Here is a 20,471-nt window from a genome sequence, read left to right on the forward strand (position 1 = left end):
CAGACAAAGTGAAAATGTGCTAATTATAATTTAGCTCTAAAAAAAAAAAAAAAGCATAAATGGACAATCATACAGTAACAGGATGTGTTTATTTATCCTGAGCCAAAAAAAAAAAAAAAAAAAAAAAACCAAACCCTAAAACCCAACAGAAACATGTTTTGTATATATGTTTTTTTACTTTTATAATCTATTTTTTTGGGTAAAGAAATAGAGGGTAGAGGGATCAACGTGGCTTCCCTATCCAAGCGTGACCATAGTAGTACCTTACCTGCTTCCTGACGAGATCCCATATTCTCTGTTTTTGAGAAACTCACTTATTATCATTTGAATATTTTGGGATGGAAATAAGGTATAAAAAGCACCAATTCACAGCTAGTTATTAGCTAGCAATGCAATGCACAGCAATGTTTAAGATAAAATAATTTTAAAAGTTATCATAAAAGTATTATGTGTAATACTATTTGTCTCATCCTCTCTTTTGAGTTAGAGTATCTACAATAGTGATGCTAAAAACCAATATATACAAAAAGGGAACTACAATAGTAGTGGTATTGGTAAATTTTTTACCTTCATTACTACCGTGCACAAATATATATAGCTGTGCCCTGCAGCTGAAGCTAAAAAAAGAAATTTTTTTTTATTCTACCTCCGTTTATATTATATTATTTGTTTGTTTCTTTTTCCTTTCTATTTATTTTATCTCACCTCTGTCTCACCTCTCTCTCAACTCTCAACTCTCACCTCTCTGCAATTACCAAAAAAAACTCTCACCTCTCTGCCTCACCGCCGCCGGCCCACCCGAAGCTCAACGTCACCGGCCCTCGCCCTTGACCCACTCCGTCGAACCAAGCCGCTGACCCACTCCATCGACCCACGCCGTAGACCCATCTTGAAGTCTCTGCTCTGACCTTGCCGTCACAGACCCACGACAAAGAGCTCCTTCTACTTGCAGCTGGTAAGTCTCTTAAACTCTCACTCTCTCTACCTCACCTCTCGCTTGCCTCAATTCTGAATCGGAATTGTGGATGAATCGGAATCATTGTGGGTCTGTGATATAAATATAAGAAACATTGGAAACAAACGTTAGATATAACATTTGATAATAAAAACATTAGAAAGTGATATATTGTTGTAGAATGTGATATATTGCTGGGAATGGGACTGTGACTGCCTTTTTTTTGTTGGCTGATTGGGTCTGAGGTATATTGTTGCAGTGTTATATAATTTATATATTTATTGTTAATGGAATTTGTTATTGAATGATATACAATAATATTTGTAGTGATTGTGGTTGTGTTTTGTATTTTGTTAGTTGCTTGGTTGCTTTTTTTTTGTTTTTGTTTTTTTTCCCTGCTGCGGACTGCAGGTGGTGGTGGTTGTTGCGGCTAAATATAGATTTATTGACGTGATGTTGGGTGTGAAGAGAAAAAATAGATAAAATGATCTTTGAGGTGTCAAATAGTTAAATTTTTAGCTTCATTGATGAATGCTCTTAGCAATGCAATAGTAACCCTTACGTTATTAATCATTGACTGATATAAGTGCTCTAAGAGCATTAGCAACCACCGAAGAAAAAAAAAAAAAAAAACCTATTTTACATTCTTAATCATCACTTTATTTATTTTCTTAATTTATTTTTAAACTCATCTTATATTCTAGTTTTTATTTTTACACAAAATCCAATAAAATAAAATAATATAAATTATCTAATAAAATAATAAAAGTACTGCCTTATTCTCTTTTTCTCTTCACTAACAACCACATGATTAAAATATTATTTCTTTTCTTTGCAACCTTACTGCTCATATATTGCAATTTTTTTTTTTTTTTTTTTTATGTTTACAAATCTGGGTGGAGTGAGTTTATGACATTTTAGGTTGTAAATAGTAACTGAGGGTGTTTACCTCCTCCTTCAATCAGTGACAATTTCAGGATTTTTGTCTAGAGGGGTCAGTAGTGGTGGAGTTAAGAATTTGTCATGGGGCGATTAAAAAATAAAATGATTAATTTTTTTATATATATATACAACTTCCATATTATATACAATAATCCAAAATAAATTAAATTTATACAATACAGCTATATCATATAATAGTCTAAAAAATTTATTAATAGTTTAAAGATTAGTAAGACAACAACCATTAAATGCATAATAACTTATTATATTTATATGTAATATTAATTAAATAAAAAGACATGATAAAGAAGAATAACTTTTTTTTGTATACAGAATAGAAGTTCTACTCTAATTTAATGTAAGTGTATATGTGTGTGGATAAAAAAGAATAATAACAAACTTAGGAGTAGAACTAGGAGTATGTGATTTTTACTTTTGAAGTGTATGACTTTTTAACCATACATGTGGTCACTCTCTTGGAATTGGAGCAAACAGAGATAACAGTTAAGAAAACTACTTGATCAAACAAAGATAAAAGCTAAGAAAATAGAGAACAGAGAAAATGAGATAGAGAAAATGAGGAAATAATCACAAATATAAATATAGATATGATGGTTGGAATGATAATATAATTTTTTGCTGATGAGAAAGAAAAGTGCAAGGAAAAACAGTTTCATTTTGCTGTCAATGGAAAAGTAAGCCAAAGTTCTAGATAGGAGGTTGAATAAGCTAAAATTTGAAACATTTTTTATTATAAAATTAAATATTTTAAGAGTAGTGTTGTTGACACAACACTTGCACAAAAAATTTCACAACAAAATATAGGTGACAAGTTGTTAAATGTAGGTAAAAAAAAAGTGACAAAAAAAGAAAAGTAAAAAAGTGATGTCAATTGTGGGTCAAAGTAAAACCTAGTTACAACTTGTCACTTAACCTCTATTATGAAATTAATTATTGTGAAAATATTGTGAAAGTAGTATTAAAATGATTATATTTAAGTTTATTTTAGCTGAATTTAAACAAAATTTAAGGTGAGGGTGAGTTCAAATATTTATTTTAGGGGAGTCAAAACAATTTTTATTTATTTATTTTTAAATTTTATATATAAAGAAATTAAAATAAAATTAAAAAAAAAAAGGCTAGGCCAGGGGGTTCAAATAAAAAATTTTAAAAAATGAACCCCCTGGCTAGCAGGTAATGCCACCCCTGCCTTCAATATGCTCTAACCAAATGACAAGTACATGTTTTCTCAACAAAAAAAAAAATCATATAAAAAAATATGGAATGACTTGAACTTAATCCTAACCCTCCCTATTTCTAAGAGCATTTGCAGCAGTGTAGCTATATTGTTATATTTTAGCTACACTGCTGCTAAAATGATGCTCCAACAGTGGAGTTAAATCTAAAAATTTTTGCTTCACTACTATAGTACACATCTAAAAATAGATGTGTACTGTTCATGAAAGAAAAAAAAAAATTATTTTAATCAACTGGTTAATTAAAATAATGCCTCTCTCTCTCTCTCTCTCATTAACTCTCATCTTTGAACATCTCTCTCAAGCTCGCTCACTCTCTCACTCTGGTCTCACTCTCTTACTCCGGCCTCTCACTCTCTCAACTCCGATCACCCAAGCCGCCGCTCTCTCACTCTGATCACCCAAGCTGCCGATCCACCCCTTCTGCCGACCCAGCTCGCCGATGTGATCGGTGCTTGCTCGTCGTGGGTTTTTTTTTTTTTTTTTTTTTTTTTTTTTTTTTTTTTTTTTTTTTTTTTTTCCTGCTATGAACTGGTGGTGGTGTTGGTGTTGGTTGTGGCTGTGGCTGATAATAGAGATGTTTGTGGTTGATTTTTTTGGATAGTGGGATATATTATTTTATTATAGTAGTTATATTATTTTATTGTGTTTATATTATTTTATTGTGTTGAAAGCTAAAATAGATCTACTGCTGCAGCATGTGTGTTGGTAAAATAGATAAAGTAAGTTTTGGTGGTGCTAAATAACTAAAAGTATAGATCCACTGCTGAGGATGCTCTAACAAGTTTAAAATAAACCGTTCGTAACCTAAACTTATTTTTTACCTGACTCAAATCCAACCCAACTTATTTGTCACGTCTACGCATATTATTGTATCAATTTTTAAAAAAAAAAAATTATTCAGAATATATCATACATTCATATTGCCCTATTATAAAATTTTGAATAACCCATTGCCTTCTCCCCATCGTCCCCTAGTCCAGACAAAACGACATGCGTTTACACTTACACGGTTTGCAGGGTCTGTATCTATTTTGTTGTTTTATAACAATAGGGTCCATACTCCGTAACTTTTTTTTTTTTTTTTAGCCGCTAGTGATTTAGGAATTTAGAAATGTTGTTTTCACACTGCTGCTTGCTACAGCTGCTAACTGCGTTCACACTCACATACCCTCAGTTTCCCACTTCCACTTTGTAAATGATTAACACAGTAACACGACCCCAGCAAAAGGAAAAGAGGAAAAAAAGAAGTAAAAACCGCTATATGAACAGTGTAAAAATACTGTAGAAAAAAAGCACAAAAAAATAACAGTACATATTGAACAAACCAAATACTATAGCTTTTATACATTCACCCAACAAATGTCACAACATTTTCACAAAATATTTATTTTCAGTTGTAGTTGGTTACAGTTTCATATTTTATTATTTTATTTTGACTTATATGAAATTAACACCTCAATAATTATGAAAATATGGTGAAATTTGTTTTGTCAGTATAACAATATATATATGCGAGTTCTTATAAATATTTAAAAGAAAAAAAAAGTACAAATGGAAGACTGAAGGAAAAAAAAAAAAAAAAAAAAAAAACTGTAGCTACAATGCCACCAAAAGTACTGTAGTTTTTACAGATTTATTTAACAAGTGTCACAAAATTTTTACAAAACATTTATTTTCAGTTGTGGTTAGTCACAGTTTTATATTTTATTATTATTATTTTTTGAAAGTTTATTATTATTATTATTTTATTTTGACTTATAAGAAATTCACACCTTAATAATTAATTGTGAAATTTGTTTGGTCAAAATAACAATATATGAAAAAAAAAGTACAAATGGAAGGAAAAACAACTGTAACTACGGTAGCTATAGTGCCGCCTAGTACTGTAGATACTGTTCGAAACTAAAAAAAAAGGCAAGTGCCTCGCCAAATTTCAACCGTAGATAAACAGTAGATACGTTGAATGAACAGTACGTAAACCGTTTACAATGTCAATACCTATCTTGTTGTGTTATTTACAAGAGGATCCGTAGCCTTTTTTCTCATTCCAATATAGGCTGCACACTTTTTTTTTATTCCAATACAGGCTGCAGACTTTTTTCAGCCTTTACACTTTACGGTTTACGATCTATTTTGTCGTGTTATTAACATGAGAGTTCATAGCTTTTTTTTTATTCCAATATGGTCTGCGACTTTTATTTTTGGAAAGGGATTAAGTTTGCAACTATCACGTGGGTTGATGTGATATCACATCCACCTCCACTTTAGTTATTATGTTATAATTTTTATTATCAAAAAATGTTATAATTTTTTTTTATATATTTTAATTAGTTGTATGACTTTTCAATTTGTACCAATTTTCAATTTTTTATATTTGAACCAGTTTATTTAATTTATATTTATCTGATATATTTTCATTAATTATCCTTTATTGAATAATAATAATTTTAAGCAAATCTAAATATCCATATAAAAATTATCATAATAAAAAATATGAATTTAGAATAATTTATTTTGTGTTAGCACTAATTTATTGAGTTATTGATAAATAAATTTCAATTTTGCAAGTTTAGAATATAAACTAACCATATCATCTAGTAAAGTTGAGATTGTTTTATACTTAAAATTTTATTTTAGTCAAATTATAATTTTGTATTATAAATTATTTTTTATTTCTTTTTTTAATCAATAAAAAATGAAATATTAGTGAAACTTGAATAAAAAAACTAAATTAAAAAATTTTCATTTCAAAAGGCAAAAATAAAAAATAAAATAGATAGAAAATATTAAAAATTAAATAAATATTATATAATTAATTAATATTTAAATATTAGAAAGTACTGTTTTTAAAGTTTTTGCTTCCTAAAATTGTTGATCCGACCCTAAATCAAATAAGATGAAATAAATTAAATAGTCCTTTTAATGGATACTTTTAGGGCAACATTTTTTTTTCTAATAAATTATTTAAGAAAAATTTTAATTTCACTTTAAAAAAAATATAAATAATTATTTTAAAATAGTTTTTTTTTCTTTCTTATAAAAATTTTTAAAAATATTTCTTAAATCAATATTCTTAAACTTAATTATTATTTTATAAGGCGAGTTAAACAAATATATAACGAGACTTGATTATTAAAACATAAAAAAGAATATCAAATATGGTATATATATATATATTAACACAAAAAAACCACTAATATCTCTTTTATTTATGGGTGATTAGAGTTAAAATTTTGTCTCATTATTTTTATGGCTTGTGTTTAGTACACAAATCTCACTTTTATTTTTAAATCACACACACCAAACGTTTAAAAATATTTTCAATTGAAAATGTTTACGTTTGAAAAAAATTTTAAACTCAACAAAGAAAGTGATAATTTTTTGAGATATTTTTTTTATTTTTCATACCTTTTGTGAGCAAGAAGTACAAAGTTTAGATGAGAAGAAGCACATTTGTGCATGACAACTCGTTTTGAGTTAAAGTTGAAAACACATCTTTTCAAACCTTTATTAGGTGTCGGTAATCAGTAGAATTAAACAATGTTTAAGGCCTCAGGAGTTAAGACAACTAGCTAGCCCCGACTCTACGACCTACGTGCCAAAAATGCTCCTTTTCGTACAAAAACATTGGAATGTTTAATTAGGCAATTAGTACTACCACCGTTAATTAAAATAATATCGTCAACAACATAATATTAGTATGCAGTAGATTACTCTAAAGTAAAGCGGGCCAGGGGCGGAGCTACATTGTCCCTTGGCCCCACCCCCCATTTTGATTTCTTCTACTGTTAGGCTATGAGTTTGATAGCAAAAAATAAGTAAAAGGCTATGGCCTCTAGAAAATAATGACCGGCCCTCCAAATTTTTTCTAGGATCTCTGTTTAGGTGAGGTTTAGATTTCGCGTTTTCTGCGTTTCCATTCTGCGTTTTTCTCTTCTAGAAAGCCGCTTATGTTGATTTTAGAGACAAAATTTACTGTTTATAAACAGTACATGCACTGTTTACACAGTGTATCCACTGTTTATGTATTTAAAAATATTAAAAATGGGTCTACGGCATTATTCACACATTTAAAAATTATTTTGTTACAGTGTTTTCAGTTTTCAATTTCAGCAAAAATAAGTTCAATCCAAACAGACCCTTAGTCCAATAGATAACCCAAAGTCCTCAAATAAAATACTAGTTAGCTCTCCCAATTGTCCAAATGATTTGTTGACAATCCAAATATCCAATAGACAATAATCCACACTCTCAAAGTATCATCTTTTACCACTCATTTTCAAACAAAAATTTACTCTTTTTTTCATCATTCTCAGTCTCAAGAAGCCACCTACGGGATTCGCAAAGAAAATAGAAGTAATATGTACTACTTTTTCTCTTGCTGATACAAGCCTACACTGCCCATGTTTCTTTACTCTCATTGTTGATTGCTCTAAACACATTAACTCTCTTCCCAATTCCAGCTTCTTCTTGTGTCTTAGTATTTTAGGTTTGTTTGTTTCTTCAACATCATATGGGCATTTAGATTTATGCTTTTTATATATATGATAATGGTCATTTAGTTTTATGAATATGCTTTGTTTATTAAGTTGTTCAATTTGTTGTATTACTATATGATAATATATTATCTCTTTCAATATCATCATTTTTTTATTTGAAATTAGGAGCTAAATAATTCATTAAAAAATAAGAAAATTTTCAGTATTATGGATAATGATGGGTTGATGGTGCTTAAAATAATAGTATGCAAATTTTTGTATATGTGTATGGTAAAATATACTGCCTTTTGTACTCCCATTAATATTTAAGAATATGACAATATATCAAAGTTGATAATTTTTTATTTATAAATTTATGAATTATGATATTTCTATCAATATTGCAATTTGGCCCCCCAACTATGAATTCCTGGCTACGCCCCTAGTAAAGCCTAATATATATGTGTGTGTATATATATATATATATATATATTGAAGTACCTATTATAAACTAGCCTTATCACACATACTTTGCGTGTGTAATGAGGTTTTTTTTTTTTGTCTGGTGCCATAATTTTTTTTATTTTTTATTTTAAAAATTTGGTGTAAGGACTCAACTTGTAATGACCCCAAAATGATGTTAGGTTCGCACGTCAATGACCCAAACAATATAATTTGTAGAGCGTGGGCTTGGAATGCTAGGTCTTGGTCACCGGACGGTAGTTAATCATGGTACTCATGGTGGACACGCAGAGACGAGCTAAGGTTGTCCGTGAATCTTGTCCATGAAGCTTAACGTTCTTATTCTTCCTCTCCCTCTTTTGGGTACCCTGGTTTTTTGGCCTCTCTTTTTGGCGCATAAGCATTTACATTATATAGCCCTTCTCGGTTGATCCTGACCCTCCATCTGTTGATCAGGTAGGTACCTATTCGAGTACCTGTCCCATCAGCCGCTTTTCCCTACTTTCTGTTAGTTGCAATAACCGAAACCACACTGTTCAGGAGTTTTTTCCCATCAATATGGCTAAGACGTTTGTGGGCGCATTCAATGTGGAGGTGACGTCTTTTCCTTGAACCACTCCCACTCCGTACCCCCATGTGAGCCTCATTCTACTCGCCTTTTCTTTTGGGGGCGCTTTGGAGGCTGCCTTTGAAGACATGTTGTTCTTCCCTTTGAAGTCTTGGGATGCCGAGGACAAGGTCATCCTCGATTGCATCTCTAGGCTATTTGGTCTTTCACTACTTGTCCTCGGCAACTACTTTCCTTGACACGGGCCTTGGGTCCTAATGGAATGTGGGCCGGGTCATAAGCCCTCTGGCCCCACATTTGGTATAAGTTTATTTTGAAAACATGGATTAATAGGAGAGTATTATTTTGTAGGCATTTTAAGTGGAGTCGGAGATATATTTTTATTAAGTTGTCCTCAAGTTTTTTACCTATTAAACGTAAGGTTTAAGAGTATTTCTGAACCACGTAAAAGTTCAGTCCAAATAAAAAAATCATATTATAGGTAGTATAGATATAATCCGTGAACTACGGTATGATTAAAATATAATATTTCTTTATTTCTTTCTTCTTTCCTCCCCTTTTTTTAATTAAAAAATTACAGACGTAATTAAAATTTGTGAATCATAATTGAAGCCTCTCAGCTTCGATGTCAATTCTACACTTTTTTTTCTTCTTCATTTTTGCATAGAAAGTTTTGGTTGGATAATTTTTTTTTAATGTGTATTTGTTTGTGTTCTGGTGTAATCTTTTTGTTTAAATCCTTTTTCCATTTTGGTTTTTTAGATATTTATTTTCCAAATTTTTGTAATATATTAAATTAAAAAATCAAAATTATGTCATTTTAGGGGACACTAACGACATGATTCTGTCGACCACAATAAGAGGACAACATTGAATAAATTTAAAAGTTAGATGACTAAATTGAAAGACGAAATTGAAATTAACATATTACATTAAATTTTTAGACAAAGTGAAAACGTGTGAATTGTAATTTAGCTCTTAAAAAATATATTAAAAAAAAAAAAACCCTAACCCAACATAAACATGTTTAGTATATATGTTTTACTTTTATAATCTTTTTTTTTTTTGGGTAAAAAAAAAAGGTAGAGGGGGGCGATCAATGTGGCTTTCCTACTTGAGCGTGACCATAAAAGTACCCTATCTGCTCCCAGGTCAGACTCTATACTCCCGATTTTTGAGAAACTCACTTATTATCATTTGGACCATTTAGAATGGAGATGGGGTATAAAAAGCACCAACACACAGCTAATTGCTAAGGAACTTTTATATTTGTACTTGTTGCTACCAATGCAATGCACATGAATGTTTAAGATAAAATAATTTTATAAGTTATCATCAAATTATTCTAAGTAATATAATTTGTCTCACCCTCTTTTAAAAGTTAACATGACTTTTAAATGGAGTTTGTAACTTGCTTTTGTGTTAAAACTCAATTCCCTATACCTCACGTGTATGAGATTGTGTGTGTCTCAAAAAATAAAATAAAAACATAATAAGATTTTCATTTTTCTCACATTTTTTTTTTTCCTTTGGTCTAAATATGAAACTTTTTTTCTTGATAATTATAGTAGTTATTAATAAGTTTTTACTAGGATTGTGTTTATCTATGGACTTATATATTTCAACATAGGCATTTTATTTTGATTGTGTTCATATACGGAACCATATATTACATAATTTAAATAAAACAAGATGTGCTCAGATTTTTACCTTTTCCTCAACAACCAAAAAATAAAATCTAATAGAGGGTTTAAATGTAGAACATAATTTAATTTTAATAAAATATATATTATAATAAAGACATGTAAAATTGTATGGTCTCAAAATCTTAAATAACACAATATTATGAGTTCAACCAAAAGTTCAATGTCTTTAGAGTATTTTTTCTACGGCAACAACAAAATCTCATTACATTTACGACGTTGAACTTTTGGTTGAACTCATAATATTGTGTTATTTACCTAAGTTGCCTATATGTTTGCATTTGCCATATTTTGAATAATATTGAATTAAGAGCATTCACATCAACTTGTGCAAAATTTTTTGTCTATTTTAACATAAAGAATCTAATTTGTCTATTTTATACAACTACTTTTCAAATACGCTTACATTAAATTATTTATTTTATACTACATTTCATTAAAATATTATTTCTTATTAATTTTTTATTACTCTATCAAATTATCTCTCCCTATTTATTTTTTTATATATGTTTAAAATCTTTCCAGTTCATAAAAAAAAAAAAAAAAAAGTATTTATGAGTAAAGAAGTATTAAAATATATATTTGCATGTTAATGGTAACCATGAGTAACAATACAAATTTACACAAGTTTATATGAATTAATAGTGATCTTTTGAGTTAGATATGCAAAAGTGACCCTTATGTTATTATTCATTGACTGATATAAGTGCTCTAAGAGCATTAGCATCCGGGGATGAAAAAAAAAAAAAAAAAAAAAAAAAAAAAAAAAAAAACCTATTTTGCATCCTTAAACATCACTTTATTTATTTTTCCAACTCATTTTATAACTTACCTTATATTTCAGTTTTTATTTTTACACACAACCCAATAAAATAATATAAGCTATCTAATAAAATAATAAAAGTACTCTCCCTTCACTCTCTTTTTCTCTTTACTCACAACCACAAGATTAAAATATTATTTATTTTCTTTACAACCTATGAAATGCGCAACCTTACATTTCATAGGTTGCAAATTTTTTTATGTTCACAAATCTGGATGGAGTGAGTTTATGATATTCTAGGTTGTAAATAGCAACTGAGGGGTGTTTACACCCTCTAGTGTGCTCTAACCAAATGACAAATACATATTTTCCACAAAAAAAAAAAAAAAAATCATATATAAAAATATGGAATGACTTGAACTTAATCCTAACCCAACCTATTCCAAACACGTTTAAAATAAACCGTTCATAACCTAAACTTATTTTTTACCTAACTCAAATCCAACCCAACTTATTTGTCACGTCTACGCTTATTATTGTATCATTTTAAAAAAAAAATTATTCAGAATATATCATATATTCATATTACCCTATTTTGAAATTTTGAATAAACCCATTCGTTGGAGTGGAAAAGTGAAATGATGGAAAATTAGTGGGAGGATGGAAAAGTGGGAGGATAGAAAATATTTAGTTTTCCCTCGTGTGTGTTTGGTTGGAAGGGTAGAAAAGTGGGAGGGTGAAAAACTCTTTTGTTTGGTTAAAAAGAAAAGTGAGAGGATAGAAAATGTAGTTTATATAAATTGACTATTATACCCTTGTTACATAATATGTAAGAAATAGATTTATTTGTACTAATTAAATAATATAAAATTTACCAACAATTATATTTTTCAATAAGAAGTGTTACGTCCACAACATTTTTCGCAATACTTTCACAACAAAATTTATGTGAAAAGTTGTTAATAGTTCTAATTTGAACCCATCACTAAAATTATTTTTTTACTCAATATTTACTAATAACAATCTATTACTTAAAATTTATTATGAAAATATTGTGGTAACATTTTTCAATTAAAATTTTTTATTTATTATATTATTTCCCATTTTCCCAGCCTTCATGTCATCCATACTTTTTTTTTTCTTTTTTTTCTCCTCCACATATTGTCCTTCCTTATCCCTATCCCCCTTCTTTTATCTTATCCGTATCCCCCCCCCCCCCCCCCCTTTTTTATCCTCTTCCTCATTCAGCATAGCTCTCTCCCTGTTTTTTTTTGTTTTATTTATTTATTTATTTTTAACTGGACTCCGACGCTTTCATTTCTTTTTCTTTCTCCAGTGCTCTCTCTCTCTCTCTGTTTTTTTTTTTTTACTTGACTCCAGCGCTCTCATTCTCTCCTTTCTTTTTTTTTTTTTTTTTTACTTGATTCCAGAATGGGGTATTATGGTAAAAGTACTGTGAGAGCATTTTCTCTTCAGGCTTTTCCTCCTAATTTGGGAGGATGAAATTTGTGGGCCCAAGAGAGGAAATTTTCTCCCGGATCTTCCTCCTTTCCTATTTTCCTCAACTTGCCAAACAGTAAAAAACACTATTTTTCTTAGCATTTTCCTTTTTTATATTTTCCATCCTCTTAAATTCACCACTCCTATATTCACCCCAACCAAACACAATAAAAATGACATGCGTTTACACTTTCACAGTTTGTAGGATATGTCCCTATTTTGTTGTTTTATAACACTAGGGTCCATACTCCGTAGCTTTTTTTTATAGGATTCCCAATATAGTCTGCAGCTATCCCGTGGATTGATGTGATATCACATCACCCCACCTTTATTATGTTTTTGTTTTGGGTAAATTTTATTTACACCTATCATATTTGAGTTAATGCCGATAAAATTTAAAATTATTCAAAATTAACTAATGTTGTTTTTAAAATCAATTTAGTGAATAATCAAGAAAAAATAACTAACTGTTTAGAAATAAGTTAACTTTAGGATCAAACTGGCTAGTTTTGAAAAGTCTTGAACTTAGTTAGTATTAGCCTAAATCTTAAAATATGTTAGTGGAATTTAACCTATTATTTTTTATATTTTAATTAGTAGTATGATTTTTAAATATTTATTGATTTATCAAAAAAAATTTGTACTGATTTTCATTTTTATTTATTCAAATGTGTTTATTTAATTTATATTAGTCAGATATATTTACATTAATTGTCCTTTATTTAATAAAAATAATTTTAATCAAATTTAGATATCTGTAAAGATTCAATTTGTAACGATCCCAAACTGGTCTTGGGTTCGTACGTTAAAGGGACAAATAATAAAATTTGTAGAGCGTGGGCTGAAAGGCTAGGTCTTGGTCACCGGATAGTGGTTAGTCATGGTACTCGTGGTGGACGCACAGAGGAGAACTAAGGTTATCCATGGATCTTGTCCATGAAGCTTAATGTTCTTATTATTCCTTTCTCTTTTTTGGGTACCCTCGTTCCAGCCCATCTTTGACGCATAAGCCTTTACATTATATAACCCTTCTGAGTTGATCCTCACCTTCAATCTGTCGACCAGGCAGATACCTACTTGAGTGCCTGTCCCATCAGCCGCCTCCCCCCACTTTCTGTTAGTTGCAATAACTGAAACCACACTGTTCAGGGGTCTTTTTCCATCAATGTGGCTAGGACGTTTGTTGGCGCATTCAATGCGGAGGTGACGTCTTCTCCTTGAACCAATCCCACACTGTAACCCTGTGCGTGTCCCATTCAACTCGCCTTTTCTTCTGGGAGCGCTTTGGAGGCTGCCTTTGATGACGTGTCGTTCTTCCTTTTTAGGCCTTGGGATGCCGAGAACATGGTCATCCTCGATTGCATTCCTAGGCTATTGGGTATTTTAATACTTGTCCTCGGTAACTACTCTCCTTGGCACGGGCCTTCGACCCTAATGAAAAGTGGACCGAGACCACAAATTCTCTGACCTCACAATATCTATATAAACCATAATAATAAAAAAAAAAGAATTTAGAACAATTTGCTTTGTGTTACCGTGTTAGTACTAATTTATTGATTTATGTGATAAAAGTAATCACATTATTTAGTAAAATTGCAACTGTTTTATGTTTTAAAATTTTTAAGTTAAATTTTCTTTATCAATCGAAAATGAAATGGTAGTGGAATTTGGCGGAATTTGAATGAAAAAAAAAACTTAATTAATAATTTTGCATTTCAAAAAGTAAAAATTAAAAAATAGATATATTAAAAATTAAACAAATATTATTTAATTAATATTTAAAAATAAGAAAATACTCTATATAAAGTTTTTTTTGAGTCCCCAAAATTTGTTGGACGGCCTTAAGTCAAAATAAAATGAAATGAAATAAAAGGTCTGATTAACAGATATTTTAAGTTTTTTTTTGTTAATAAAAATTTTATAAAAGTTTTCTTACATTTTAATGAAAATATAAAAAAAAGTAATTGTTTTTTTTTCATATAAATTTTTTAAAAGTATTTCCTAAATCAATACTTGGATCATTTTCTCAAGCTGGTGAGAGCCCAACTTTATTTTATTGTTTTTACGTCACACACTAAACATTTAAAAATATTTCCAATTGAAAATGTTTACATTTGGAAAACATTTTAAACTTAATCTTTTCGAGGCATTTTTCATTTTTCATACCGCAGATGTTAGCAAGAAATGCAGATGAGAAGCACGTCTTGTGCGTAAAGACTGCTCTTTTTTGAGTTGAAAGTTGAAAACACATCTTTTCATACCTTTTCAGATGTCAGTAATCAGTAAAATTAAACAGTCTGTAAAAGGACTGAGGACAACTGCTACTAGCCCCCAACTCCACGACCTGCGTGCCAAGAACGCTCTTAATTTAATGGAAACTCATTGATTAACGTTTCATTAATTAGTGGTAGATTACTCTAAAGTAAATTAAGCCTCGTATATATTTATAAACTGGACAGTGCAACAATTGCAGCTATCTCTCTCATCACTTTCACTACTCCACAAACCCATCTACTATTCCTGAAAGAAAGAGAAACTATGGCGGAAGGAGCTTTGTTCGATCTTGCTGGGAAAGTCATTAATGTGCTGGGCTCTCTCATTGCTGAAGAGGTCAAACTGGCCTTTGGTGTCAAAACTGAGATTGAAAATCTAAAGAGCACAGTCTCCACGATCCAAGCTGTGCTTCTGGATGCAGAAAAGCGGAGTTCTCATAGCCATCAGATCAAAGACTGGCTCAGTAAGCTCAAAGATGTCCTCCATGATGCTGATGACTTGCTGGATGATTTCTCCACCCAAGTTTTGCGCCAAAAAGTGATGTCTGGAAACAGAATGAAAAAGGAGGTACGCATTTTCTTTTCAAGTTCAAACCAGCTTGCTTTTAGTCTTAAAATGGGTCATGAAATAAAAGCAATTAGTGAGAGACTAAATGCCATTGAAAAAGAGAAGAAGGCTTATGACTTTAGTCAAAGCTTGGTTGAGCCACAAGTCATGAATAGGGGCAGAGAAACTTATTCTTTTGTACTCAAAGATGAAGTTATTGGGAGAGAGCATGATAAGGAAGAGATTATGAAACGTCTTTTTGATGACAGTGTTAAAGAGAATATTTCTATCATTCCAATTGTTGGTATCGGAGGATTGGGCAAGACAACACTAGCTCAACTGGTATACAATGATGAAGATGTTCAAACAAAGTTTAAGATAAAACTTTGGGTTTGTATCTCTGATATCTTTGATGTACAGCGGATTGTTAAAGAAATTGTGGAACAGTTGACAGAGGAGAAGCAAGAAGGAAGCCTTGAGATCTTGCAAAATAAGCTTCGAGAAGAACTTAATGGAAAAAATTACTTGATTATCTTGGACGATTTGTGGAATGAGGACAATAATAAATGGCTTCTCTTGAGAAATTTGTTAATGGGTGGGGCAATAGGAAGTAGGATAGTGGTAACTACTTGCTCTTCGAAGGTAGCAGAGATTACTGGCACAACTTCACCTCATGAACTTAAAGGCTTAGCTCCAGAAAAGGCTTGGTCATTATTTGTTAAAATGGCATTTAAAGAAGGTAAAGAGCCGGAAAACTTAGTAGCCCTAGGAAAACAGATTGTGGAAAAGTGTATTGGGGTGCCTCTCGCTATAAGAACAATAGGAAGCTTATTGTATGGTAAAACCATTGAAATTGAGTGGCAATCTTTTTTAGAAGATGAACTCTCAAAAGTAAGCCAACAAGAAAATAACATTTCATTAACTCTTAAGTTGAGTTATGATCACCTTCCGTCACACTTGAAGCAATGTTTTGGTTATTGTAGATTGTTTCCAAAAGATTATAGGATTGATGTAAATACACTCATTAATCTTTGGATAGCGCAAGGCTTTATTGTGTTAGAAGGTCCAAGACAACGTTTTGTGGATATTGGAAGAAAATATTTTATGGAATTACTTTGGAGATCGTTTTTTCAAGATGTAGAAAATGATTATTTGGGCAGTATAGAATCATGTAAGATGCATGATCTCATGCATGATCTTGCAATTCTTGTGTCTGGAACGGAAAGTGCCATATTAAATTCAAGTGGGGAAAATGTGATTGAAAAAGTTCATCATGTATCATTTGATCTAGTGGATTCATCGAGTCAATTTTCAATCCCCGTGGCTAATAAAAGGAAGATACGAACAATTCTTGCAGCTAGTGTAGGGGGAAAGTTGGGTAACTTAACTTGTGATGCATTTATTTCAAATCTCAATTATTTACGCACATTAGATTTGAGTTGTTTTGGGCTACATGTAGTGCCCCATTCAATTGGGGAATTGAGTCATTTAAGATATCTTGATCTTTCTGAAAATGAACATATTGCGGTTCTCCCTAATTCCATTACCAAGCTGCTAAATTTACGGACGCTGAAACTCTATTCTTGTGGTTCACTTAAAGAGTTACCGCGGGGCCTTAAGAAGTTGGTCAATCTTAGGCATTTAGACGTTAGTAGGTGCTACGAATTGACGCATATGCCCCTTGGACTTGGGCATCTTACTTCTCTTGAGATACTAACGAGGTTCGTCGTGAGGCAAGGGGGTTCCAAGGCCTGCTCGTATGGTTGGTATAAGAAAAAACAGGCTGAGTCTGGTGGTGGGCTAAGTGAATTGAAGGAGCTGAGCAATTTGGGAGGAAGTCTAGAGATTTGCAATTTGGGACATGGAGAAGATGACATGGTGGAATGTAAAGCCACAAATATGAAGCAGAAACAACATCTTCAACAGCTGCGATTAGATTGGAGTTATGATGATGGAGAAACTGAATGTTATGATGACATGTCACTGGAAGGGCTCCAGCCACATCCAAATCTTAAAGCGTTGGAATTGTTTTATTATAGGGGTGTGAGAATTCCAAGTTGGGTCTCTTCTCTCACTAATCTTGTTCATTTTAAATTACATTGGAATAGGAGATTGCAGCACCTCCCACCGTTAAATCAACTCCCTTTTCTCAAGTATGTCTCTCTTAGGGGAATGGGAGCAGTTGAATACATTTCAGATGAAGACAGTGTTAGTAACGTGTTGGGTGCTTCCTCTTCTTCTTCTTCTTCTTCTTCAAAAACACCATTCTTCCCATCCTTATCTTCTCTATATATAAGGAGATGCCCAAAACTGAAGGGATGGTGGAGGAATTCAGATGATGATGATGATAATGAGCCACACCATCTCTTACTTCCATCATTTCCTCCTTCTCTTTCTACATTACAGATTGACAGTTGCCCTAACCTGACTTCCATACCCCTGATTCCCCCCTCTCTGAAAAATCCAATTATTGGTGGTTGTCCCCTCTTACGGCTACACGAAGGAAACAGTGAAGATTGTCCCAAATAATTCAACAAGAAAAAACAATTTATTCAGGTATGCATCTATCTTTTATAATCCCAAATTCAAATTCAACTACTGCTTTTTATATTTTGAACAACTTCTAAAACTATTCAACTTCATTCTTTTCAATCTTTTTTCTTTTTCTTGTCTATAAACTGTTAATTGAACGAGAAAAATTAGGATAATGTAATCCATCCCTTTTTAAAAAAAAAAAAAATCTTTTAATTCTAATAATTTATATCTTTGTACCTAAGAGCATGTTGATAATATGATGTGTGTATGGTTGCTTCTTAATTATTGCAGAGTCTGAGTTAGAATCAGAGTGGGTTTGTTCACAGACTTATTTTAACAAGAAAAATTAGGATAACGTAATCCATCCCATTTTTCTCTCTTTCTTTTCATTCTAATGGTTTATATCTTTGTACCTAAGTGCATGGTTGCTTCTTAATTGTTGCAGAATCTGATTTAGAATTAGAGTCGGTTTGTTCACTTCCAGAGGGGGAATTAGCTTGTTTTGCAGGTATTTCATTGGTTCACTCCCCCTTTTTTTTGGTCATTTGAACTATTGATCTATAAAAAATAACTAATGGTTTAATTACTTTTTTTGATGGGATAATTGCTGAATGAATTCTTTCTTTTCTCAGAATTTTTTTTTTTTTTTTAATTTTTAATTTTGGAGACATCGTTTTAGTCAAAAGCAGAACAAAGATTGAGGTCTACCAATATAGACATTCACAAATCTAGAGATAATATTTATCTAAGTTGTGCATTTAAACAAAACCTTTGGTGCTTTCAATTTTCTTTCTTCTTAATCTGTTTTTATATGTTAGATTTCTAATGGCCAGAGCATCACACAATCATAACTTTTTTGGTGATTTTTGGCTCTTCCTCTACCTCCAACAGCCCCTTGCAGCCTTTCTTTAATCTCCAAGTATTTCAAAACGAAAAATCCTGCACCTTTTTAAAAAAAAATTCTTCCTTCTCATTGTTCTCCTGCAACCTGCCAGAAATGGAAAAGTTCTAATTTTTCAATGCATAGTTGCACACTTCATGTATTTTACTTTTTGGTTCTTGTGCTAAAACAAATGATTAACACTTCCATCATGTATGTAAATAATACTGTGTATCCAAGTACTAGAGAAGGGTCTAATTTGTTTAGTTGTGTACAATTCATTGTTAGATTGGATTGATATTTTATTATATATATTACTGCCAATAAAAATTACTAATTAATTTTTTTATTACTTGAATAATAGGTTGTTAATTACTGAGCTACACTCAAGTTTAAGAACTTTTGGTTTTTCAAGTGCTTGTTATTTTGTCACTTTCTCTGCCTCCTGAAGCCATAGTCCTTGCTGCATTTGGTTGTGAAGTCCCTGTAAACTTGAGGCTGCAGAACGTCTGTTGTTTTTTAATCAGTGGGGTCCAAACAAACATGAGTAGGAGAGAATATTGGATTGAAGTTGGAATCTGATGGCATCTTTAACCACTTCAGGTATTTGACTTTTAATGAAGAAACCAACACCAATATTCTTGTTTTGATATATCTTGGAGAACTTATCAGGCATTGGACTTTTCAGTTTTCATGCAGCACTTAAAATTCAGACTTTTTTCAAAACTTTCAAGCCTTGCAATTGTGCCACATGTCCCAGAATTGCAAGTGGATTATCGGAATCTGCTGAAAATAATATATTCAGGTATGTGTCTATCTTATAATTCCAATTTTTCATGGACAATCATATACATATGCCCTTCTTCTTGATGCCTTTTGAGGTTCGTCATATTTTGGAGAAATTTTTGGTCATTTGACTTCTTATGCAGAACCAACTGAGGCAAAGAACAAGCTTGGGGTACAAAATTCAGCCCTATCCAAAAACTGCAGTTGTGCAACAGGTCAAGAACTCAGTGGTAATCATTTCCCATCAAAACTTTATGAGACGCATAATTTCTTCAATTTATTAGGAGAATAAAAAAGGATAACTGTTCTATCTTTTGTTATTTTATTCTAATGATTTATAACTTTTCATCTAAACTTGTGTTAATGAAATAACATATATTGTTACTTGTTTATAATTGCAGAATCAAAGCAAATTTCTTAGAACTTTGAAGGGAGGACTTGATCAGGCAACAAACACTGCAAGAATTAGCTTACTAAACCACTATTTTGGTAGTTAAATATATATATATATATATATATATATTTTTGGTTATAAAAGTTTCCAACATATATCTACTAAATCCTTTTCATGAGATGATTCAACCAAAATACTCCTCACATGTCTGTGTGTATGCTGGCTTTAAAAAGTAAAAAAGAACAATAAAATGACTGAATGAGCCTATTCTGTTCATACAAGCACTAGTTCAAAGATAGTTTGAATTGAACTTTATCTGTTAATAGAATATAATTACAAATTGTGAATTACTACTTCAGGTATCTTGCTTTTTATGCAGAACTGAAAACCAATTTTTTTGTTCTTTTTCATTCTGCTTTTTGAGGT

The 20,471-nt window shown here is 31.2% G+C and overlaps 1 protein-coding gene across 22 annotated transcripts in view; it reads left to right on the forward strand.

The window, feature by feature from the left end:
• LOC126724202 (putative disease resistance protein RGA4) overlaps window positions 1-20,471 on the forward strand; it is a 213,346-nt gene that overhangs the window by 46,673 nt on the left and 146,202 nt on the right. For 5 of the 22 annotated variants that reach the window (XR_007654786.1, XR_007654789.1, XR_007654794.1 and 2 more), the window contains exons 1-3: window positions 679-955; window positions 15,104-18,006; window positions 18,431-18,493. Coding sequence is in view for 1 of the 22 variants with exons in the window: in XM_050428634.1 (XP_050284591.1) it covers window positions 15,169-17,979 (2,811 nt within the window). In the remaining 21 variants the exon portion in view is untranslated. The other 17 variants (XR_007654787.1, XR_007654790.1, XR_007654788.1 and 14 more) reach the window with 10 other exon arrangements.

Source organism: Quercus robur, chromosome 4, assembly GCF_932294415.1.
Source record: "Quercus robur chromosome 4, dhQueRobu3.1, whole genome shotgun sequence".
Taxonomy (NCBI): Eukaryota; Viridiplantae; Streptophyta; class Magnoliopsida; order Fagales; family Fagaceae; genus Quercus; species Quercus robur.